Below are 26822 nucleotides of genomic sequence, written 5' to 3'. Positions count from 1 at the left end.
TTCATCGTGTGTGGTCAAGTCCGTTCATTCAAAAGTTGAATGGACTGTCTGTCGGATTGTCTGACGAACTTAGTTGGGCAGACAATCCGCCCGTGTGTACGCGGCCTTAGAAACCACTTTGACCTACAGGTAAGCCTAGATTAAGGCTTGGTTGTAAACCCTTACAAACCACTTTAATCTAGGCTTACCTGTAGGTCCAGGAAATATCTCCTAAACCTACACGGTTTAGGAGATATTTACTAAAAGACAGCGACAGCTGTCCACGGCACATGCGCCGTAGACAGCAGCGCGCAGGTGCACTATCGCCGTTAGCAGCATGCCGCTGCTAACGGCGATATGCCGTTAGTGGCGGCTCCCGTGCGCATGTGCTGGAGTGACGTCATCGCTGCTCCGGCGCTGTGAGTGGCCGGAGCAGTGATACCCAGAAGAAGATGGATGCTCCGGACTACAGGGGACAGCGGTGACATCGCTGGCTCCTGTGTCAGGTAAGTGACACATAATGGGCTACTATGCATTGCGCAGTAGCCCATTATGCTTTACCTTTGTAGGGAGACAAAGAGGAAGTAAACCCATCAGGGTTTACTTCCTCTTAAATATGGTGGTGGCACACTCATTGTAATTTTGGCACAGATACAAAGATAAATGTAATTTGATTTCTCCCTCCCCCCAGCATCCTTTATAGGAGACCCTCGTTTCCCCCCGACTTTTCAAAATAGCAACACTTTCTATATATAGAAACTACACAACCTCACTACCTTGAAATCCATATCACTAAAAAATATATTTTGTCCTTTTACAGATCTATGCGAAATATACAATATCCCACATCACAACCTCCTTATTCCCAATTTGAGCAAATATGTATCTCCTCTGCAAGGGATAAGGGATTGATCTCCTGTATTTACTGCTGCTTTAATGAATTTTCCATCTCAGAAAAGTGAAAACCAATGCGTCAATGGGAAATTGACATATGCCCTGTACACACGACCGGTTTTCCCATCAAAATAAACTCTGAAGATTTTTTCGACGGAATTCTGCTGAAACTGTCTTGCATACATACGATCACACCAAAGTCCAGTCGTGAAGAATGTGGTGATGTGCAACACGTACGATGGGACTAGAAAAAGGAAGCTCAATAGCCAGAAGCCAATAGCTTCCGTCTCGTACTTGCTTCAGAGCATGCGTCATTTTTGGTCTGTCGGAACAGCATACGGACGAGCGGTTTTTCCGATAGGAATTGGTTCCGTCTGAAATATTTAGAACATGTTCTATTTCTAGGTCCGTCAGAATTTCTGAAAAAAAGTCTGATGAGGCATACACATGATTGTAATATACGATGAAAAGCTTCCGTCTGACTTTTTCTGTCAAACATTCCGCTCGTGTGTACACGGCATAAGACCAATCTTTTGCACTATCAGACTGGACTACTATGATCCAAAACCTACTGAAATGTACTCGCTCAATTTCAGTGAGAGAAACAGACATCAAGTTACACACAAGATGGTACATAACCCCGTATAAAATACTCGTTTTATCCCTCGATATCTCCCATATGCTTCAGGGGATGTTCAGATCAAGTTAACATTTTACATACCATCTGGAACTGTAAAAAAAATGTGAAACCTATATGGCTACAAGCAGCTGCTAAGATTGAGAATATTATAGGCGAAAAAATTCCCCTCACCCCTCCATGTGTCTATTGTTTGCATCTATAACTAATGTACCCATACATAATGTTAGACTGATACACACACTGTTTAACTCAATTCATTGGATGATAGCTTTTAATTGACATTCATTTACGGTTCCTTGGCCCCAGGTGTTGAGTAGAATGGAACAAATAAGACTCTCAGAGCCTATCCACCATACACTCTCTGACACCATGCATACTTTAAAAAAAAATGGCCCCCCTGGGATATACCAACCTACCCTAAATATTACCTTTATATAACCTAATTACACAAATCATTTTAGAACAATAATGTGTTTTGAACTATACAACCTTAGGGGAAAAATTATTGCTCTATTGATGCATTGCTATGTTTCTCAATTTCTTTTATTATTATATACCATACACCTTATATTAAGTTCATAGTTGATATACTTGATTTACCTTTTTTCTTTTACATTACACATTTGTACTAAACTATGACCTTCTACAATAACAAAAATCATTTGTAAATAAGAGAAGTATCTATTTAACATAATTTTTTATATTTTACATAAAAATTGTGTGTTTTTGTGCACTAAAATTAATTAAAGTGTATTTTTTCCTGAAAATTTGCATTTGACGAACTGCTGCACAAACTTTGTGCAACAAACAACCATTTTATTCTCCGAAGCCTCTGCTTAAAAATATATTTACATAGTGTAGTCTAAAGCCGCGTACACACGGGCGGACTGTCTGGCCAACTTAGTCCGTCGAAACACATTTCAGCGGACAGTCCGCTCGTGTGTGGGCTTCAGCGGACTTTTTCAGCGTGCAGTCTGGCGGACTAAGTATTTCGTAATTTCCGTAATATTGTCCGTCAGACTTTGGTTTCAGCGGACAATCCGCTCGTGAGTAGGCTAGTTCGACGGACTAAGTATGGCGCATGCTCAGAAAGGATTTACACGGCGAAAGGTTGCATTGCTGTGTATTGGACTTCCTATTTCTAGTCCCGTCGTACGTGCTGTACACGTCATCGCGCAAGCTTTCGACGGACTGTTTGTGCATCCGTGTGTGGTCAAGTCCGTTCATTCGAAAGTAGGACGGACTGTCCGTCGGATTGTCTGACGGACTAAGTTGGCCATACAGTCCGCCCGTGTGTACGCGGCTTAAGTAATATTCTAGCAAAGAAATGCAGATATCTACATGTATGTGAGAAGTGTCAGAACTGGCCTGGTTTTGAAGTGGATATTTTTTTTTGCTGTGTGAATGGAGATCTATAAATATATAGTGGTGTTTTCTCACTTTAACTGCAAATGTGAGAATACTCTAACTATGGGGAGTACAGAGAGGTAAAAGGGGTAAGTGTAAATTAGAGATTATATGAACCTCCCCAAATACAGAAACAATCTTGTGTGTTCTTACTTATCATAAAACTTACCGTTGTTTTCGGCCCCTGTGCTGACGCGGCTGCTCCTCCTGGCTGTTTTTAAAGATCTTTTGGAAGATAGGGTCATACTTTTTGAAAAGCACAGCAGTGACCGTGAAGTTGCGCTCTAGCTTCCTGGTCCTATCACGGAAATCTGCAGGAAGATTGGCCATGTCCTCCCACTTCTTCATTTTATTGAAAAACTCAATCAAGCTTTGAAAAGAAATACAACATATTAGCAGGATTCAGATTTAGATTACTTTATTCATCCCAAAAGGAAATGATTAATTGTTAATGTAATATTAATCCCAAAGGTAAATTACTAATTAAATATCTAAATGAATAGAAGATGACCATAGTAAGCACGTATATACAGAGAACAGTGATCATCGGACTTTTAATGAGGCATGTCGCTTCAAAGAATGGTAAAACAAAAAATACATAAAAGTAAAAATTTACATTTATTGTACAAACAAAGGCAGTCTCAAAATACATCAAACGTTTTTTTGGAAATCAAGCCAAAAAAGGCCATAAAAGCTGACATAAAACACATGATTGGTAAAATAAATCAAGTACAGGCCTTGCAGATCTGAGCCACTGACATCTGATGGCGAAAAAGTCCAGGAGGTTTTAACACCCCTGGTAGAATGAGCTCTCAACTCAAAGGGATGAGGATTACCTTTCAGGCTATAGGCTCAAGTGATTAATGGGCAAATCCAAAGTGAAATGGATGCCTTGGAAGCCGCTTGACCCTTCTTGGGGCCCTCCGGCAAAACAAAAACGCATCAGACTTCTGATGCTTGCAGACCTATTCAGATAGATTCTGACAGCCCGCACCACATCCAAAAAGTGCAACTGTTTCTCTTCTGGTGAGCCAGACTGAGAGAAAAAAGAAGGCAGAACAATATCTTGATTTAAATGAAAACCAGAAACTACCTTAGGCAAAAAGGACGGAAGAGGACATAGCAGAAGCTTATCCTGATGCAGAATCAAATACAGCACCTTACAAGAAAGGGCCGCCAGTTCCAATACCCTTCTAGCCAAGGTAATTGCAAAAAGAAAAGTTAACTTCCCTGTCAAAAGAACATAATCTCCTTGATTAGTTCAAAAGGTTGCTTCTGTAGCACTGACAGAACCAAATTCAAAGCCGAAGGACAAAGAGGTAACTTAATGGGAGGCAAAAAATTAGATACCCCCTGAAGAAAAGTCTGGACCAGGGAATGCAAAGTTAAAGGTCTCTGGAAGTACACTGGCAAGGCTGAGACCTGTCCTTTAATTGTTGCAAAGGCTAACTTCTTGTCTAAGCCTGACTGAAGAAAAGAGAGAATTCTCATCATGTGGATGCAATCTTCTGACACCACAGACATCACGCAATACAGGACTTCCAAACCCTGTAATAAATCTTCCTGATGACCTCCTTTCTGGCATTTCCCAAAGTCGATATCACTGGTCCTGAGATACCACGATCTCCTAGCACCCTTGCTTCAATAGACACGCTGTCAAATTTAGCGAGTGTAGATTCGGGTGGAATATAGGACTTTATGGCAGTAGATCAAGCTGTAGCTGGAGTGTCCAAAGATAGCCTACTGCCAATCTCACCATCTCCGGGTACCAGGTTCTCCTGGCCCAGGCCGGAGCTATCAAGAGGACCAAGACAGAATGTTCCACTGTAATGCCCTAGAATGGAACTGGGCATAAGGAATTGCTTCGAATCAGGACACCATCCTTCCCAGAAGACTCATGCAGAGTCGGAAAGAAGGGTGTCTCTTTCCCTTTATTTGCCAAACTTGATCCTTTTAGGACATTGACACTTCTTGGAGGCAAGAACACCTTTATCTGGACTGTGTCCATAACAAGACCTAAGTATTATAGACTCTCAACTGGTTTCAAAGCAGACTTTTTGACATTTATGATCCAGCCGAGATGTTCCAGGAATTGAACTGTAAAGGTTACATTCCATATCAAAACCTGCAATGACTGATCCCTCAGCAGGAGATCGTCCAGGTAGCCTGAAATCAAGATCCTCCGAGACCTTAGAAGACTCAGCACTGGCGCCAGGACCTTTGTGAAGACTCGGTGGGCGGTTGTGAGTCCAAAGGGCAGAGCGACAAATTGAGAGTGCTGTCGTCTATAGCAAAGCGCAAAAGCCTTTGATGAGGTCGGAAAATTGGCACGTGCAGGTATGCATCCCTGATGCCTATGGATGTGTCACGTACCTGGTGGAGACTGAACTGTAGAGAGGGCTTCTCTTGCACCTCCTGTCTAGCATCCCAGGTAGAGATGGCAGGGAGTGAAAGACACAGGGTGGCATGAGGGCCAATTTAGGTAGCTCTGGTTGGGTCTTGGCAGGAACCTGATGGCCACGGATCACTGGATAGACAGCGGGAACAGAAACTCCATGTTGCTAGAGCAGCAGGTGGAAGCATGGTTGGAACATAAGCCAGAGAGTCATCAACAGCCGAGCACAGCAGGTACTGGAACGTGAGGCAGAAGCAGAAACAGTATACAGGCTGGGTTTGGTACATACAGTGCCTTGCGAAAGTTAAAATTAAGGGGAAGATGGATGCAGCCAAATACAGGACCATTCTGGATGAAAACCTGTTGGAGTCTGCAAAAGACCTGAAACTGGGACGGAGATTTATCTTCCAACAAGACGATGATCCCAAACATACAGCAAAATCTACAAAGGAATGGTTCACAAATAAACGTATCCAGGTGTTAGAATGGCCAAGTCAAAGTCCAGACCTGAATCCAATCGAGAATCTGTGGAAAGAGCTGAAAACTGCTGTTCACAAATGCTCTCCATCTAACCTCACTGAGCTCGAGCTGTTTTGCAAGGAAGAATGGGCAAGAATTTCAGTCTCTCGATGTGCAAAACTGATAGAGACATACCCCAAGCGACTTGCAGCTGTAATCGCAGCAAAAGGTGGCTCTACAAAGTATTAACGCAAGGAGGCCGAATAATTTTGCACGCCCCACTTTTCATTTTTTTATTAGTTAAAAAAGTTTCAAAAATTCAATAGATTTCGTTCCACTTCACAATTGTGTCCCACTTGTTGGTGATTCTTCACAAAAAATTTTTTTTTTATATCTTTATGTTTGAAGCCTGAAATGTGGCAAAAGGTTGAAAAGTTCAAGGGGGGCGAATACTTTCGCAAGGCACTGTAGTAGGGCAGCAAGGTACAGGAGCATGAAGCAGGAACAAGGTCAAAACACAAGTCGGGGGTCACAGGAAGGCAGGCAGAAGTACAAGGGAAGGTTTCAGGTACAAGCTGGGTCGAGCACAGGAAGACTGGAACAGATAAAACACAGGTAAACAGGACCAAGCTGAAAGATCACTCAGCAATGTATGTGTGTCATTGCTCCATTTAAACAGTCCGGCTGGCACCAGTGCGTGCACGTGTTCCTGTTCGTGGCCACGAGCATCCGCTCATGCGCCAATACGCACGATTCTTGGCACACACACTACTGTGCCTGCGCCTTTGCGCCAACACACATCTATCAACTGGACTTCTCTTACAGGATGCCAGGAAATCTACTTGCAGAGAGGCTGCCACAGAGCAGACTGATTCCATCTGAAAGGGCGGCACTGAAAGATAACAGTTTAGCATCTTTAGATCCAGGATCGGTCTTATGTCCCCATTTGGTTTCGGAACCGTGAACAGGTTTGAATAAAACCCTGTACCCCTTTTGGGAAGTGGGACCTCCATAATCACACCTAGCCGATTTAAGCGAACTAATGTCTGGAATAATAAGCCTTTTTTTCCTTGCTCCGTGTGAACGCTGGACTTTAAAAATCTTTGAGGAAGATAGGTCTGGAGCTCCAGCCTGTACTCTTGAGACACTGTGAAAATGACCCAATTGTCCTAAATTAGCATTCCCCAAACTCCTGCAAACTGCATAAATCTTCCCCCCACCTGTACGAGTGGGGGCGTCCCTTCACAAGGAAGGTTTGGCACCGGTATTAAAGGGCTTTTGGACCCAATGCCTCTTTTGGCCCTGGCCTTGCTGTTTACCTTTGGCCTCAGACCCCTGGTGCCGTCAAACCTGCCGATGGCCTGAAAAACCTGAGGAAGCAATGCGTGGTCCCTTAAATGAGGGCTGTTTAGCCACTTTTTGAACAGGAAGAAGTAAGCACTTTCCTCCAGAGATCTTTTGGATGTACTTATCCAGATCCTTCCCAAACAAACGTTGAAATGCTCCATGAAATGGAAAAATAGCTAGCAACCTTTTACAAGGAAGATCTGCCGACCAGCTTTTTAGGCACATTTTGCGCATATGCACAGATAAAAGAGCCATAGGGAGATTTGCTGTATGGAATCTTTGAGGGCACCTATAGCAAAGCATATAACTTGAGGCAAATTTGGTGCCTCCTCAGCAGGCTGTTCTCCCTTACCGGGCTGTTTAGCCTGATCCTTCCAGGCTTAACATACACCAATTGCTGCCACTGTGGGTTGAATAGCGGAACCTCTTATTAACAAGGATTTCAGCTGCTTATCCACAGGATCCTTAAAGACCTGTGCATTATCCATTGGACAAGTTAAGGTCTTACTGAGGAGACCACTGCATCTACAACCAGTATGCTCCACTTTTCACCAAAGCTTTCCTCCATTGGATATAATAGGGAAAATCTCTTTGGAGGCACAAACATCCTATCTGGGTGCTCCCAGTCGGAATATACCACCTGCTTCAAGAGTGAGTGGAAGGGAAACGCCTGCGCACCCTGCTGAGGTTTCAAAGAACCCAAGGAACAAGTGGTTTCAGGGACCTCTACTGGAAGCAACTTAAAAGCTGTACGAATCATTTGCTTAAATTAAGGAGAAGCTTTTGTAAAAGAGAAGCTGATACAATCTGAGCCTCTTCAGGCTCCGATTCACCAGAGGCAGATTCTTCTGTATGGATAACAGCTGCCTCATTAGCCATTACCTCTTCTACTTCATCAACCTAATCTTGCTTCAACATACGAGGAATAGGAGACAGGGATCTGTTATGCTTCCTGACACCTTGGGTGACAGAAGCGATCATTCCAGCAATCTTGCTTTCTAAACCAGCCAAAGCTGACGATAGATCCTCCTTAGTTTTAAAATCTGAGGTAGAAGCACTGGTAGTAGCCAGAATGCCGGGTAGAAGCAGCGGCTCAGACTGCCCGGTGTCCTCCGGTCTTTCAGGGGAGGCTATTACAGCAGAGTTCCGATTAGCATCTACAGGAGCTACTGATGGAATACTTGTGCCCCTTGCTGCAGCGCTCCACCCAGTGCGCTTTCTGGAAGACATAGCGAGAATAATACACAAGTTCCTTAGTACCACAATTTCCCATTGGAAGACTCCTGTTTTAAATACACGGTTCTTCCTGTCAGTGCCAGCAAAATCTCTGTAAATCACTAAAAATACTGTCAATGCCAACTGTTACTGTGCTGGGTCCTAGACCTTTCAGTATTCTAACATGCTAATTAACAGTGAAGGAGGCGCAACATTGTAAAATCACCATGTGGTTTCTCTGAGGGGTCCTACTGTTCTTAGCCCACGTACACACGGTCGGAGATTTTGCCAACCAAATCCGTCGGATTTTGTCTGTCGGATTTAGTCCGACGGATTGTGTCCGAAACTGTTGCATACACATGGTCGGGCCAAGTTGGCGAAAAAATCTCTTTCAATAATATTCACTGATGGGGCTGCACTTATAGGCGCAGATAAGCTGACACTGATAGGCACTGACAAGACGGCACTGACAAGATGGCACTGATGGGCCCTTATGGGTGACACTGACAGGTGTCACTGATGGACACTGGTAGGTGGCACCGATGGGCACTGCTAGGTGGTATTGTTAGGCAGCACTGGTGATGAGGCACTGATTGGTGACATTTATAGGTGACACAGTGGGCGCTGATAGGTGACACCGTGGGCACGGATGGTTGGTACTGTGGGCACTGGTAGGCGGCACTGTTGTACACTGGTAGGTGGCACAGGTGGGCACAAAAGCTTCTGCAGAGGCTTTCCATGATCGGGACTAATGTCCCTCTTACAGCCGCCGGTGATCAGCTTATTTTTTTCTCCTCAAAAAAATATCTGCTCTGTTTACATCACATGATCAGCTGTCATTGGCTGACAGCTGATCACGTGGTAAGGGTTTGGGATCAATTCCTTACTCCGATCTGTGATCTCATAGACTCGCTGATCACAGAGAGTGCCCTGCAGGTGGCACGCAGGCCCCTCGAGCACGGGAAGACATCTATGGATGCTCTCTCGGCAAATTAGGTCTGTGCTGTAGCCGTCTTTCAGTTATAGCGTGGATGGGAAGAGATTAAATGAGCCTAAACCTGCTCCCATCCACATTCTAAGCCTATTCTAGGAAAGCAGTCTATACTTACCTATTTTGAGGGTGCCCTGGTCCAGTCACATGATCACCCCAGCGGATGGCTGCAGTGAAGAGGAGAAATCTCCGACCACGGCTGCAATGCCTATGCGATGACATGACTCCTAGGCTTACTATGGGACATACGTTGTCGGCTGTCCTTCCTCTACACTGATGCTGGCACTGGAACCCAATCATGTGAGTGGAGTGCCCTCAGAATAGGTAAGTATACACATATTTTCTTTACAGGGTATTTAAAATAAGCTTAGAATGGGGGTGGGAGCAGGTTTAAGTATAGTTAGCATTTGACCGGACTTTTACGTTAAATATCGTAGGGATTTATACTGCATCTTGAAGAGGGAACGAGAATTATGCAAAAACAGGACAAGTGTCAAAAACGTTTTTGTCTTCTTGTTTCACCCATTAGCGTAGATGAAGTGTCTTATTTGCTGTGTAATAATTTATTACCTTAATTCTGAGGAGGTGAGGATCCGAGTGAGCGAAACATAATTTCCTTCCACAGTCCCTCTGCCCACTGTTGGCACCGTTTGTCTGCAGGCTACATATAGTGCACAAGCAAGCCAGTGCAGGGCATTTCCCTGTAAGACAATAAACATATACTTACTGTACATGCATATACATTACAAGATTTATTAACGCCACAATGGACCAGTGTGAAGACATACATAGAAATGAAAAGGATGCATTTTTCTTGCACTAAAAGGTGCCAATAATGGCCGACAATAAATTCATATTCATTTAACTTCATGAGATTAATCAAAAAGTTGAATATAATAAAATTTTATATAAAAAATATACCGTATTTATCGGCGTATAACATGTGCCGGTGTATAACACACAAGTTTAGGAGGGAATTTTAAGGAAAACAAACCTACATTTAAATGCCCATCAATGCAGCCTTATCAGTGTCCATCTGCAGCCTTGTCCATCATTGCACCCTTGTCAGTGTCCATCTGCAGCCTTGTCCATCATTGCACCCTTGTCAGTGTCCATCTGCAGCCTTGTCAGTGTCCATCTGCAGCCTTGTCAGTGTCATTTGCAGCCTTGTCAGTGTCATTTGCAGCCGTGTCATGCAGCCTTGTGAGTGTCATTTGCAGCCGTGTCAGTGTCATTTACAGCCTTGCCAGTGTCATTTGCAGCCGTGTCATGCAGCCTTGTCAGTGTCATTTGCAGCCTTGTCATGCAGCCTTGTCAGTGTCATTTGCAGCCGTGTCATGCAGCCTTGTCAGTGTCATTTGCAGCCTTGTCATGCAGCCTTGTCAGTGTCATTTGCAGCCTTGCCGTATAAAAATGGCACCACCGAGATACAGATATCTCACAATCTGCGGGGGATTGGCGTATAACACGTACCCACGATTTTCCCATGATTTTAAGGGGAAAAAAAGTGTGTGTTATACACCGATAAATACGGTATTCTTTTTTAACCACTTAAGGACGAGGCCTCTTTCTGAGATTTGTTGTTTACAAAATTTCTTAGAACCCCCAAACATTATACATTTTTTTCGAACAACCTAGAGAATAAAATGGCGTTCGTTGCAATACTTTCTGTCACACCGTATTTGAGCAGCGGTCTTACAAGTAAATTTTTTGGGAAAAAATACACATTTTTGAATTAAGAAATAAGACAACAGTAAAGTTAGCCCAATTTTTTTTTTCACTGTGAAAGATAATGTTACACCGAGTAAATTGATACCTAACATGTCGCGCTTCAAAATTTGCGCCCGCTCGTGGAATGGCGACAAACTTTTACCCTTAAAATCTTCATAGGCAACATTTTAAAAAATCTACAGGCTGCATGTTTTGAGTTACAGAGGAGGTCTAGGGCTAGAATTATTGCTCTTGCTTTACCGATCGCGGTGATTTCATATGCCGTGCTACTCACGTATGCGTTTGCTTCTGCACGTGAGCTCGTCGGGATGGGGCGCATTAAAAAAAAAAAAGTTTTTCTTATTTATTTTATCTTTTATTTTTACACTGTTTTTAAAATAAAATAAAAATTCACTTTTATTCCTATTACAAGAAATGTAAACATCCCTTGTAATAGAAAAAAAGCATGACAGGACCTCTTAAATATGAGATCTGGGGTCAAAAAGATACCAGGGCTGCAGGCAGGAGTTTTTAGGCGAGGCTGCGGCTTCGGCCTAGTCCATGGCATCCGGCCTCGCGGACTAGGCCGAAGCCGGGGCCTCACCTAAGAACTCCTGCCCGCAGCACCTCAGGACCGGCGTGGTGTCAGCGACGGTCCTGGTGAAAAAAAATTAATAAATATAAAAAAATCGATTTGCTGAAATTTTTTTATCGATTTGACCTCTCAACTTGATTGAAGATTTTAATAGATTTTTTCCCCAGCCCTACTATAGCCCGGTATTGAAGTGGTTAAAATATAAACATGTTTAACCAGTTGCCGACCGCCGCACGCCGATGTACGTCGGTACAATGGCACGGGCAGGCATAAGGACATACATGTACGTCCCTTGCCTCCCGCGGGTCGGGGGCCCGATCGGGCCCCCGCCCGGTGCCTGCGGCGGTCGGTATTCGTGCGGGAGCGATCCCGGACGAGGGGACGGCCATTCATTCATGGCCACCCCCTCGCGATCGCTCCCGACGAATAGAAATCCCCGGTGACATCACTTCCTCTCCTGTAATGTAAACACAGGAGAGGAAGTGATGTATTCTCTCCTCCGTGTCGGTATTTTCCGTTCCGACACGGAGGAGAGCGGATCAGTAAGTTGCACCAACACTCACACACACAGTAGAACATGCCAGGCACACTCACACCCCCCCTTTACCCCCCGATCACCCCCCCAATTACCCCTGCCCCCCAGTCACAATGACACCAATGTCATTTTTTTTTTTTTTTTTTTTTTTTTGCATTGGTGTCATTTGTGACTGTAATAACTGTTAGGGCAGTTAGAGTTAGCCCCCTTTAGTTCTAATGTACCCCCCTAACCCCCCCAATAAAGGTTTAACCCCGTGATCACCCCCCGTCGCCAGTGTCACTAAGGCAGGGTTCACATTGCAGCGGTTTATGAGAACGAATGTGATTCGCACCGCACTGCAGTGCAAATCACATCCGATCTCTGTGCGATTCGAGTTCAGCCATTCGCCGCACCCGCCGCACCCGCCACACCCGCCGCACCCGCCGCAAATTCGCACGGGACCCTTTTTTTGGCCCGCAGCAGAATCGGATCGCATGGGTGTTCACACCATGCGATCCGAGTTTGCAGATCGCACTGCGATATGCGAACTGATCTGGGGGTGTCAGTAACATTTCACTGACACTCCCAGCAGTTCGCATAGGGCAGTGTGAACTGCCGCCGGGAGGCATGCGATGCGGGAACCCGCCGCGGATTCGCGGCGTTTCCGCCTCGCTCCAGTGTGAACCCAGCCTAATAAGCGATCATTTTTCTGATCGCCGTATTAGTGTCACAGGTGACGCTAGTTAGGCAGGTAGGTATTTAGGTTCGCCGCAGCTTTTTATAGCGCCAGGGACCCCCATATACTACCGCATAAAGCCCCCTGATTGCCCCCTAGTTAACCCTTTCACCAGTGATCACCATATAACTGTTACAGGTGACGCTGGTTGGTTAGTTATTTTTTTATAGTTTCAGGGCACCCGCCATTTATTACCTAATAAAGGTTTAACCCCCTGATCACCCGGCGGGTGTCATTTGTGACTAATAACTGTTAGGGCAGTTAGGGTTAGCCCCCTTTAGTTCTAAGGTACCCCCCTAACCCCCCCAATAAAGGTTTAACCCCGTGATCACCCCCCGTCGCCAGTGTCACTAAGGCTGGGTTCACATTGCAGCGGTTTATGAGAACGGATGTGATTCGCACCGCACTGCAGTGCAAATCACATCCGATCTCTGTGCGATTCGAGTTCAGCCATTCGCCGCACCCGCCGCACCCGCCGCAAATTCGCACGGGACCCTTTTTTTGGCCCGCAGCAGAATCGGATCGCATGGGTGTTCACACCATGCGATCCGAGTTTGCAGATCGCACTGCGATATGCGAACTGATCTGGGGGTGTCAGTAACATTTCACTGACACTCCCAGCAGTTCGCATAGGGCAGTGTGAACTGCCGCCGGGAGGCATGCGATGCGGGAACCCGCCGCGCATTCGTGGCGTTCCCGCATCGCTCCAGTGTGAACCCAGCCTAATAAGCGATCGTTTTTCTGATCGCTGTATTAGTGTCACAGGTGACGCTAGTTAGGCAGGTAGGTATTTAGGTTCGCTGCAGCTTTTTATAGCGCCAGGGACCCCCATATACTACCGCATAAAGCCCCCTAATTGCCCCCTAGTTAACCCTTTCACCAGTGATCACCATATAACTGTTACAGGTGACGCTGGTTGGTTAGTTATTTTTTTATAGTTTCAGGGCACCCGCCATTTATTACCTAGTCTCACTAGTGTACCCCTAAATTTAGGGGTGTCTACTTTCCAAAATGGGGTCATTTGGGGGGGGTTTGTGCCATCTTGGCATTTTATGGCCTTCAAAACTGTAACGCCCTTAGAAAGCCTGAAGGCGGTGCTTGGTTTTCGGGGCCCCGTACACGGCTAGGCTCCCAAAAAGTCCCACATATGTGGTATCCCCATACTCAGGAGAAGCAGCAGAATTTATTTTGGGGTGTCATTTCACATATGCCCATGGCATGCGTGAGCAATATATCATTTAGTGACAACTTTGTGAAAAAAAAAAAAAAAAAAAAAAAGTTTGTAATTTTCCCGCAACTTGTGGCAAAATATAAAATATTCCATGGACTCAACATGCCTCTCAGCAAATAGCTTGGGGTGTCTACTTTCTAAAATGGGGTCATTTGTGGGGGTTTTGTGCCATCTTGGCATTTTATGGCCTTCAAAACTGTAATAGGTAGTGAGGAGTGAAATCAAAAAATTACGCCCTTAGAAAGCCTGAAGGCGGTGCTTGGTTTTCGGGGCCCCGTACGCGGCTAGGCTCCCAAAAAGTCCCACATATGTGGTATCCCCGTACTCAGGAGAAGCAGCAGAATTTATTTTGGGGTGTCATTTCACATATGCCCATGGCATGCATGAGCAATATATCATTTAGTGACAACTTTGTTAAAAAAAAAAAAAAAAAAAAAAGTTTGTAATTTTCCCGCAACTTGTGGCAAAATATAAAATATTCCATGAACTCAACATGCCTCTCAGCAAATAGCTTGGGGTGTCTACTTTCTAAAATGGGGTCATTTGTGGGGGTTTTGTGCCATCTTGGCATTTTATGGCCTTCAAAACTGTAATAGGTAGTGAGAAGTGAACTCAAAAATTTACGCCCTTAGAAAGCCTGAAGGCGGTGCTTGGTTTTCGGGGCCCCGTACGCGGCTAGGCTCCCAAAAAGTCCCACATATGTGGTATCCCCATACTCAGGAGAAGCAGCAGAATTTATTTTGGGGTGTCATTTCACATACGCCCATAGCATGTGTGAGCAATATATCATTTAGTGACAACTTTGTGTAAAAAAAAAAAAAAATTTTTTTTTTTGTCATTATTCAATCGCTTGAGGCAAAAAAATAAAATATTCAATGGGCTCAACATGCCTCTTATCAATTTCCTTAGGGGGTCTACTTTCCAAAATGGGGTCATTTGGGGGGGTTTTGTACTGCCCTGCCATTTTAGCACCTCAAGAAATGAGATAGGCAGTCGTAAACTAAAAGCTGCGTAAATTCCAGAAAACGTACCTTAGTTTGTAGATGTGACAACTTTTGCGCAAACCAATAAATATACAATTATTGACTTTTTTTTTACCAAAGACATGTGGCTGAATACATTTTGGCCTAAATGTATGACTAAAATTGAGTTTATTGGATTTTTCTAATAACAAAAAGTAGAAAATATCATTTTTTTTCAAAATTTGCGGTCTTTTTACGTTTATATCGCAAAAAATAAAAATCGCAGAGGCAATCAAATACCATCAAAAGAAAGCTCTATTTGTGGGAAGAAAAGGACGCAAATTTTGTTTGGGTACAACATTGCATGACCGCGCAATTACCAGTTAAAGCAGCGCAGTGCCAAAGTGTAAAAAGACCTCTGGTCATTTACCAGCAAAATGGTCCGGTCTGAAAGTGGTTAAGTATTAAAATGATTGAATTTTTCAAACATTAGGAAGCCATTAAAATTTTGTTTTTTCCTTATGGTATTGCTTAAAGTGGTTGTAAACCCTTACAAACCACTTTGACCTACAGGTAAGCCTAGATTAAGGCTTACCTGTAGGTCCAAGAAATATCTCCCAAACCTATATAGTTTAGGAGATATTTGCCCGAAAACAGGCACCGCTGTCTACGGCGCATGCACCGTAGACAGCGGCGCGCAGGCGCACTGAGCGCGGCATTCTCAACGACGGAGCTGCCGCGCGTGTCGGCTTCCATGCGCATGCGCGGGAGTGACGTCATCGCGGCTTCGCCGAATGACAGCGGCGGAGCTGCAAGACCCCACCAAGAAGATGGATGCGGCGGACTACAGGGGACAGCGGTGACTTCGCTGGCTCCTGTGTCAGGTAAGTGACACATAATGGACTACTATGCGATGCATAGTAGTCCATTATGCTTTGCCTTTGCAGGGAATGAAAGAGGAAGTAAACTCATCAGGGTTTACTTGCTCTTTAAGAAATGTAAAGAGCATTGCAACTTGCTGAAGTGGGTTCACTATACACAGTTACAGATCGAGTACAAGTGTGAATAGACTATACAAATATACATTTATATATATATATATATATATATATATATATATATATATATATATATATATATAAAATTATACACAGTGCACATGTACATGTATACGCGTGCACAAATCATGCACAGACAAGTACACATGTGCATACAATATACACACGTAAAGAACACGCATATGTTCTACAGAATTAGAGAGACTATAATGTGAAACCATGAGCGTTCAATCAAAGCACATAGACACATATGTGCAGAGGTGAGCGCACATATATTTGGTATCTATTTAGAACACTGGGATGTTGACTGCTCTAGAGCTAAGGAGAATCCATCACTTACCATGTGATACACCTCCCAACTAGCCACTCCTTTTTATGTTGGTCTACCATATTATACAGACTTTCTTCTGTTCTTCAAGGCTCTGATGAAGCAGGAACCCTTCAGAACGCGTCAGCCCTTGTATAGTCATGTCTATGTTTTTCTATTTTTAGAAAAAGTTATAAGCTCCTGATGAAGCGTTATGGTGAACGCGAAACATGTAGAGCATTTGAGTATCTCTGAGCTGATTCGTCTGTGATATACTGTCTGCATAAACTTATTTTTGTACTGATGGTTATTTGTTCCTTGATGCTCCCACATTGGATACCTATGGGAATATATGTAGAATATGATGTACCCAATAATACGTTAGACAGTGAAAGATCATGCTCTGAGGCATCGAGATCTTGTTTGTTTTTTAGAAATAAAAATTGTTTAAAATTAAACCCCCCCCTCTTTTTGTTATATCTATATTTATGCCTAAAAAGTCCATTATTGTCAACATTATTCGTTGAGTTTTTTATTCATGTCTGATTTCTAATTTTAAAGTGTATATTTTTTAACCCAGTTTTTATGAATACGTAGAAACTTTCTTATATGTATTTATCTATTTTTTATATGAATAAACTGTATCATCTTGATCCAAGCATTAGATTACGGTGCCTTCCACCTCTTTTTTCCACTTTGCATTATTCTATGGACTGTAGTGGAATGCACCAAAAATGCATCATAAACCTTCCTGGCCCTAGTACAGTAAACGCCCCCCCCCCAAAAAAATGAAAAAAGAAGAAAAAGAGCATCTGGAATGCATTCAGAAACACATCAAACACATCAAAAACGCATTAAAATGGCACATGCAGAAATTCATCCAGAACGGATCTGGAGTGCGTTTTTGTGGCGTGAACCAGCCCTTTCCAAAAACAAAGCTGAAAAAAAGCATAGACCTGAATGCGTCCCATCGGAAACCATGTTAAATGGACTGTAGTGCGTTTCTGAAAAAAGGACTGAAAAATTCATAGGTGTGAACCAAGAATAAAAAAGAAAAATGCACGACCATTAAATCCCATGGGACTTTTCACACCAAGTCAGCTGCGTTTTTAAAAGTTCTGCTTGCTGCATTTTTGGGAAGTTTTAGTGCATTAAAAAATTCCACCAAAACTCCCATTTACCCATTTAAATGAATGGAAAACTTTTTGAGTCACATGTCCTTTCTTCACAGGTGCACGATGCACTGGAAATGTGTCAAACATGCATTTTTACCCCATTTTTGCAACAATGTTTGTCAAAGCTGTGTGAAAGCAGCCTAAGCCCTGGTTCACATTGTGTCATTTGTCATGAGATTTGACATCAAATTGCATGCCAAAACGGCGGTAATGGCACCATTCTAATCAGTGTGGCGCCGCAACGATTTCCAAAAGTAGTTCCTGTACTACTTTTGGCGATTTTGGTGTGCGATTTCCATTGACATCTGTGCAGAAACCCGCACAGATGTCTCTGAAATCGTCCCCAAGATCGGGAGTGACATGTTCAGCTGAACTCGCACAATTTCATTCCCGCACACAGTGTAAACCTAGGCTTAAGCTCAAACATTTTTTTCCATATTTTTGGATCAATTAAAAAAAATTCATAGACACAACAGAAAGGAAATGAAAATCTCTTTAAAGCAAGGATAATTCCCTCATAGGGCTTGTTTACATGGGTGGCCAGGGGGCGCTAAAAGCAGGTTGAGCCACAGTATTACCTCCTCCTGATCACCCACCTAAACAAATGCATGCAGCTGCTCAGGGTTGTACACATGCCGCAGTAAAAATTAAACCCACCGGCAATATCCCTGCTGAATGTGACCAATTCAAATGAACGGGGCCATGCTGCAACCATGTGGGTCAACAATTTTAGGATTAAAACAGGCTGTGAGGAAGCAACTTATCGCCTGCACTGCAGATCACTTTTCAGAGGGGTGTCAAGGACTACTGCACATGATAATAAGCACTTAGGGCTGGTTTACACTGCTGCGAATTCTATTGTGAATTTGAGCCGTTGCAATCGCTCAAATTCGCAAGTCAATTAAATAACATAGTTTTCCTTTAGTGCCGTTCACTTCACATCAATGCGTTGCGCATCTAAGCTGCATACAAAAAGGGTCCTGTGTGAGTTTGATCCGTGTGCGATGCGAATTCAATGCAATATTTCCCGTAGAATAGCAGTAGATTCACCAGAACACATAAAAAATTTGTAACGAAAATGTGCAATGCAATTGGATCAAATTTGCCCAAAATTCGCACTGCAGCAGTGTGAACCGGCCCTTAGACGAGTTTTTCTCAGCTGGGCTTCCTCCTGAGGTTGCTAGAGGTTCCATGAAGTCAGGAATGATCATTTGATTTCCCAACTACATTGACCAACAATGCAAGCATTCATTTTCCACAAACCCCCAATGCAAGGGGGCATAAGGGGGCACCTCTACACTGATCATTGATATTAGAGGATGCCACAATATTTACTGTCCATTTTTCGTTTCTGCAGTTATTAATTACTTCAAGAATATTACAGAAAGACAACTTTGTAGGGAATTTGCAACAAAACGATCTGTCCTGGGTGTCAGATACCCACAAAACGATCTGTCCTGGGTGTCAGATACCCACAAAATGATCTGTCCTGGGTGTCAGATACCCACAAAACGATCTGTCCTGGGTGTCAGATACCCACAAAATGATCTGTCCTGGGTGTCGGATACCCTAGGTATGGTATGCCACATTACTTATTCTTTTACTTCAAACTTTCCTCCACTTACTGATCACATTAACTGTCATGAGCAGTGGGTACTGTATAACCCATTTCAGCTGTGGTTACCCGAGATTTTTTCAAGGATCCCTCAGTGGTAAAAAGGTTGGGAAAGGGGCTTCTTTAGACATTTGTCAACAAGGCACATGTCCCTACTGATCTGGTTCCTGGGCTGCCCCGTGGATCCAATGGCTTCAATACATTCTAGGTCAGGGACCTGAAGCAGGAACACACATCATGACAATGTATTTGATCTACTAGCTAACTCCAGGACATGGAAGAATAAAGCCAAGAAACTTGTATCTTCATAAATCCAGCAAAGCCAGACCACATATTCTCCCAACAAATGTTTCTATAAATCCATTATAGGCCGTCTTCTCATTAGCAACACAACAATTTCAATGTTTTGCAAATGAGAGGACTGCCAACAAGAGACTAAAATCTCCCTTGTAACCCAAGCCTAACAAACCTTTTGAGTCAATCTCAGATTATTCAGTCTACTGAATTTCAAATTACAGGCTAGCTAATTACAGAAATGACCCCCCAGCCAGGCACAGATAGACCGAGTCCCAGCAATGGGAAGTCAATAGGTTGTTGTGTCTCTCCAAGGAGACTGCATCAAGCTGTCCACATCTCCAACCCAAACACTGAATATTATCCTCAATGTAAATCCCCAGCTGTGATATACAAGCTCCTCAGCTTCTGTACACAACAAACGGCACCAAGGTAACAACATCACTGAAAGGAATCGTCTACACTGTACCATTCTATACATGGAAGAGTTTTCCAAAATGCAGTATACAAAATATGAACGCTGATTACTTTGGAACTCTATAGAGCTGCCTTTGTCAACCTTTAAACCCTTGAGGAACCCTTAAAGACACTTCCATCTACTAGGGGGCCCTAGAGAAAGCCTATGTCCACAGCTCATGATATACAAGGCTGCATCACACCTGAGCGAAGCGTCTTCCGTCACAAAACTCTCAGGTGTGAATAAGGCCTTTGTGTAATCAGTAAATTGTAGATACAGGAATAAAGAAAACAATAAAGAATACGGGGGTTATTTACGAAAGGAAAATCGACTTTGCACTGCAAGTGCACTTACTCTAAATCTAAGGGAGATCTGAAATGAGGGGAAGCTCTGCTGATTTTATCATCCAATCATGTGCAAGCTACAATGCTGTTTTTTTATTTTCCTTGCATGTCCCCCTTGGATCTACAGCGACTTTACTTCCAAGTGCTCTCTCAGTGTAAAGTGGATTTTCCTTTAGTAAATAACCCCCATATTGTAACTAATTAATTTGACACCCAAATTTGGATCATTTCATGGCATCCCCTTCCAAATGTATTTTCAACAATAATCATGAAAATAAATTAGTATTAATAATTACCAGAAAAATAAGAGACGGGAAATTGTAATGTCCCTTTAAGGCAGGCCATACACAAAGGTTTTTTTTCGTTCAGCCTGTGGGTACTATACAGAGTAAATAGCAGAATTGCACGCTGTGGCCCGGCCAGCTGTCAAATAACCCAAAAGAGGTTGTACCTGACTTGAGGCAGGCCAGGTTCCTTCGACTGAAGGATGTCAGGCCAGAGGCTGCCCACAGCGCCACTCATTAACCACTTGCCGACCATCCGCCGCAGTTGTACTGAATAGCACGGCTGGGCGGAACAACGTTATGTAAAGTTGCTTTTCCCTGTGGCCACTAGGGGCGCACACCCCCTGCTTGCCCACGGAGCTGATGCAAGTGCCCGGTGGTCGCGATCACCACCAGGCTCTTGCGATTGCTCGGGCACGTGGAGAACCAGGATCTGTGCGTGTAAACACACCGTTTCCAGTTCTTTGAGGGGAGAAGTGACAGATCCTCAGAGTATGAACACCATACTGGTAAGTGCAGTACATCCAATTTCCTCAGGAACTTTACAACTTGCTGGATTTTTTTGGTAGATCAACAAATATTCTTGTGCACTAGCAGTGTTTCTATAGAGACAGTGATCTATTGGATTGTTTACCTATTTTGCTAATACATACACTTTATAATTCCTTTATAGCACCAATAAATAAAGTCACAATATAAAGTAACATTTTATAAACTTTTGAAACAAATAAATTGCTACTAAACTTCTGTTAAGCAAAATAGAATCCAGCCAAATAGAAAAGCTCCTTTTACACAGACAGTCCAATCAGATCTAGCTGTCAGGTTTTCAGGCGGATCTAAGTGGAAGCTCTATATTAGTCTATGGGCAGGTGGATGTACCCAGACATGTATCTCTTTACATCTCATTATTCCAAGTTTATTTACATCTGAAAAAAATAAAAGGGAAAAGATCTGCATTTTTTGGCCATAAATGTAATGGATTGGATTTCTATATTGTCTTTTCTAAAATTGTGCCTGACCCCACAAACACGCTTCTGGAAGAAGGTCAAATATTCCCATATAGACACTCCGAAACCTTGTGGACAGATTCCCAGAGGAGTTGGAGCTGTTATAGAGGCAAAGGAGGGCCAACTCCATATTGTACTCTACGGACTAAGACTGGGATGTCATTAAAGCTCATGTGTGTGTAAAGGCAGGCGTCCCAATACTTTTAGTAATATATATATATATATATTGTGGGTGTAGTGTTAGTAGTGTACTGTGTACACAGAGTATATGTAGTGTGGATGTAGTATATGTAGTGTAGAGATTGCCCCCGGAGATCTCTGGTATGACACACATGGAGGATCGAGCAGCGCTCCTCCTCCTGTAGCACAGTGCTGCCCTCCCCGACTCCTCGTAAACAATGCACGCTCCTGGCTGTCACCTATCACACAACGCAAGCTCCTGGCTGTCACCTATCACACAACGCACGCTCCTGGCTGTCACCTATCACACAACGCACGCCCCTGGCTGTCACCTATCACACAACGCACGCCCCTGGCTGTCACCTATCACACAACGCACGCTCCTGGCTGTCACCTATCACACAACGCACGCTCCTGGCTGTCACCTATCACACAACGCACGCTCCTGGCTGTCACCTATCACACAACGCACGCCCCTTGCTGTCACCTATCACACAACGCAAGCTCCTGGCTGTCACCTATCACACAATGCACGCTCCTGGCTGTCACCTATCACACAACGCACGCACCTGGCTGTCACCTATCACACAACGCACGCTCCTGGCTGTCACCTATCACACAACGCACGCTCCTGGCTCACTTATCACACAATGCACGCTCCTGGCTGTCACCTATCACACAACGCAAGCTCCTGGCTGTCACCTATCACACAACGCAAGCTCCTGGCTGTCACCTATCACACAACGCACGCCCCTGGCTGTCACCTATCACACAACGCACGCTCCTGGCTGTCACCTATCACACAACGCACGCTCCTGGCTGTCACCTATCACACAACGCACGCTCCTGGCTGTCACCTATCACACAACGCACGCTTCTGGCTGTCACCTATCACACAACGCACGCTCCTGGCTCACCTATCACACAATGCACGCTCTTGGCTGTCACCTATCACACATGCACGCTCCTGGCTGTCACCTATCACACATGCACGCTCCTGGCTGTCACCTATCACACAACGCACGCTTCTGGCTGTCACCTATCACACAACGCACGCTCCTGGCTCACCTATCACACAATGCACGCTCTTGGCTGTCACCTATCACACATGCACGCTCCTGGCTGTCACCTATCACACACGCACGCTCCTGGCTGTCACCTATCACACAATGCACGCTCCTGGCTGTCACCTATCACACATGCACGCTCCTGGCTGTCACCTATCACACAACGCATGCTCCTGGCTGTCACCTATCACACAACGCACGCTCCTGGCTGTCACCTATCACACAACGCACGCCCCTGGCTGTCACCTATCACACAACGCACGCCCCTGGCTGTCACCTATCACACAACGCACGCTCCTGGCTGTCACCTATCACACAACGCACGCTCCTGGCTGTCACCTATCACACAACGCACGCTCCTGGCTGTCACCTATCACACAACGCACGCCCCTTGCTGTCACCTATCACACAACGCAAGCTCCTGGCTGTCACCTATCACACAATGCACGCTCCTGGCTGTCACCTATCACACAACGCACGCACCTGGCTGTCACCTATCACACAACGCACGCTCCTGGCTGTCACCTATCACACAACGCACGCCCCTGGCTGTCACCTATCACACAACGCACGCCCCTGGCTGTCACCTATCACACAACGCACGCCCCTGGCTGTCACCTATCACACAACGCACGCCCCTGGCTGTCACCTATCACACAACGCACGCTCCTGGCTGTCACCTATCACACAACGCACGCTCCTGGCTGTCACCTATCACACAACGCACGCTCCTGGCTGTCACCTATCACACAACGCACGCCCCTTGCTGTCACCTATCACACAACGCAAGCTCCTGGCTGTCACCTATCACACAATGCACGCTCCTGGCTGTCACCTATCACACAACGCACGCACCTGGCTGTCACCTATCACACAACGCACGCTCCTGGCTGTCACCTATCACACAACGCACGCCCCTGGCTGTCACCTATCACACAACGCACGCTCCTGGCTGTCACCTATCACACAACGCACGCTCCTGGCTGTCACCTATCACACAACGCACGCTCCTGGCTGTCACCTATCACACAACGCACGCCCCTTGCTGTCACCTATCACACAACGCAAGCTCCTGGCTGTCACCTATCACACAATGCACGCTCCTGGCTGTCACCTATCACACAACGCAAGCTCCTGGCTGTCACCTATCACACAACGCACGCTCCTGGCTGTCACCTATCACACAACGCACGCCCCTGGCTGTCACCTATCACACAACGCACGCCCCTGGCTGTCACCTATCACACAACGCACGCTCCTGGCTGTCACCTATCACACAACGCACGCTCCTGGCTGTCACCTATCACACAACGCACGCTCCTGGCTGTCACCTATCACACAACGCACGCCCCTTGCTGTCACCTATCACACAACGCAAGCTCCTGGCTGTCACCTATCACACAATGCACGCTCCTGGCTGTCACCTATCACACAACGCACGCACCTGGCTGTCACCTATCACACAACGCACGCTCCTGGCTGTCACCTATCACACAACGCACGCTCCTGGCTCACTTATCACACAACGCACGCTCCTGGCTGTCACCTATCACACAACGCAAGCTCCTGGCTGTCACCTATCACACAACGCAAGCTCCTGGCTGTCACCTATCACACAACGCACGCCCCTGGCTGTCACCTATCACACAACGCACGCTCCTGGCTGTCACCTATCACACAACGCACGCTCCTGGCTGTCACCTATCACACAACGCACGCTCCTGGCTGTCACCTATCACACAACGCACGCTTCTGGCTGTCACCTATCACACAACGCACGCTCCTGGCTCACCTATCACACAATGCACGCTCTTGGCTGTCACCTATCACACATGCACGCTCCTGGCTGTCACCTATCACACATGCACGCTCCTGGCTGTCACCTATCACACAACGCACGCTTCTGGCTGTCACCTATCACACAACGCACGCTCCTGGCTCACCTATCACACAATGCACGCTCTTGGCTGTCACCTATCACACATGCACGCTCCTGGCTGTCACCTATCACACAACGCACGCTCCTGGCTCACCTATCACACAATGCACGCTCTTGGCTGTCACCTATCACACACGCACGCTCCTGGCTGTCACCTATCACACAATGCACGCTCCTGGCTGTCACCTATCACACATGCACGCTCCTGGCTGTCACCTATCACACAACGCATGCTCCTGGCTGTCACCTATCACACAACACACGCTCCTGGCTGTCACCTATCACACAACGCACGCTCCTGGCTGTCACTTATCACACAACGCACGCTCCTGGCTGTCACCTATCACACATGCACGCTCCTGGCTGTCACCTATCACACAATGCACGCTCCTGGCTGTCACCTATCACACATGCACGCTCCTGGCTGTCACCTATCACACAACGCACGCTCCTGGCTCACCTATCACACAACGCACGCTCCTGGCTGTCACTTATCACACAACGCACGCTCCTGGCTGTCACCTATCACACATGCACGCTCCTGGCTGTCACCTATCACACAATGCACGGTCCTGGCTGTCACCTATCACACAACGCACGCTCCTGGCTGTCACCTATCACCCATGCACGGTCCTGGCTGACACTCGCTGGTCCCCTGTCCTCCCCCAGCTCTCACCTCCAGTGTATAGTTCTGGCTCATCCTGCCGTAGGTCTCCCAGGCCTCCACTCGGGCCCTCTCGTCCATATTAAGGGTGCTGCAGAGCTCCTCATAGCGCTGACGGAGCTGCTCCTCTCCGTTCTGGCTATTCCCATCTTCGTCCTCTTCTTTGATCATCTTCAGGCCTTTCCTCTATTCCGGGTCAGTCCGCAGATCACACAGCTCTCAGGTTGACACTGCGTAGTCATTTAAATGGCCTGTGATTGACAGCTGCACGCGGCTATTCACAGCCGGAGATACGTCAAAAGTGTATCTGGTAAGCCTAGGCTGCACACAGCGCTACGCAAACTACGTATTATCGCCACTACAGAAGACGGGGACATTGGGCAGGGCCACTTCTGTAAATGGCGCTTTGTGATTGGAGGGTTCTATTAAAGCTAGTGTACCTATTGGCCAGGTTGTCTCACGCGCCCCGTGTTTGGATGGGTGTATTTCGGAGTGCGTAGTCTAGTTGTTGTCACAAACATATGTACAGTAGGGCGAGGTTTGCCTGTCCTCCGCCAATGGGCGAGAAAGCGCCGCGATCTGTTTTTACACCAAGCCAGTCAGGATAGAGAGAGTAGTGCAGCGCCACACCCTCCGCTCCCTCACAGCCCTGTACAGTCGCGGGGAGGAGGTGTCCATGAAAATCTACATTCCCCTCATGAAGGCTCCACCCCATTTCCTCACCACAAGAGACTCTTTCCCTTTCCTACCACAAGCCAGTAGTGATGGGAAGTTTGGATCTTTAAAGTGAATCGGTTCATTTCGAACTGCTCACTGAAATGAACCGATTCAATGAATCGATTCTTCGGTTCACTTGCTGAGTCTACTGACAAGCAAGTGAACCGAAGCTCTGATTCAACCTTCTTAAATGAGTAGAATCAGAAGACTGATTCACACAGAAGGTTGGCAGGTCCTGGGGACGTTTACTTTGATTTAGTTCATCGGCGCAATTATTCCATTGTTGTCAGATTAGCGCAGTGTCATGAATTTTGGTCCTACACAAACAGCTTTGTTAGGGTGGGTTCACACTTGTTCGATCCGGGAACCCTGCGATTCCACGACGGGTTCCTGCATCGCACCCGACTCGCACGACAGTTCACAACGACATATGCGAACTGTTGGGGAGTGTCATACAATGTTAATGACACCCCCATTTCAGCTCGCATGTCGCACTGCAAAGTGTCAGTTTGGACATGAATCGGATCGCATGAGCGCTATGCGATCCGATTCTGGTGCGGACCAAAAAAAGGGTCCTGTGCGAGTTTAGTCCGAATGCGATACTATTTCAGCCATACTATCTGTATGGCTGAAATC

The 26822-nt window shown here is 45.6% G+C and overlaps 1 protein-coding gene across 1 annotated transcript in view; it reads right to left on the bottom strand.

The window, feature by feature from the left end:
* RBL2 (RB transcriptional corepressor like 2) overlaps nucleotides 1–25839 on the bottom strand; it is a 154498-nt gene extending 128659 nt beyond the window's left edge. The window contains exons 1-3 of the mRNA XM_077458472.1: nucleotides 25482–25839; nucleotides 9898–10028; nucleotides 3090–3290 (exon numbers count right to left, since the gene is read on the bottom strand). Coding sequence (XP_077314598.1) covers nucleotides 3090–3290; nucleotides 9898–10028; nucleotides 25482–25640 — 491 coding nt within the window. The 5' untranslated portion in view covers nucleotides 25641–25839. The remainder of the gene's footprint in view (nucleotides 1–3089; nucleotides 3291–9897; nucleotides 10029–25481) is intronic.
* Nucleotides 25840–26822: the final 983 nt, after the last annotated feature.

The sequence above is a fragment of the Lithobates pipiens genome, unplaced genomic scaffold (assembly GCF_037356315.1).
Source record: "Lithobates pipiens isolate NorthernLeopardFrog02 unplaced genomic scaffold, aLitPip1_a1.2 Scaffold_10, whole genome shotgun sequence".
NCBI classification, from domain to species: Eukaryota; Metazoa; Chordata; class Amphibia; order Anura; family Ranidae; genus Lithobates; species Lithobates pipiens.
Note: the sequence above shows the minus strand (reverse complement) of the source record. Positions and strands in the feature narration are given on the sequence as shown.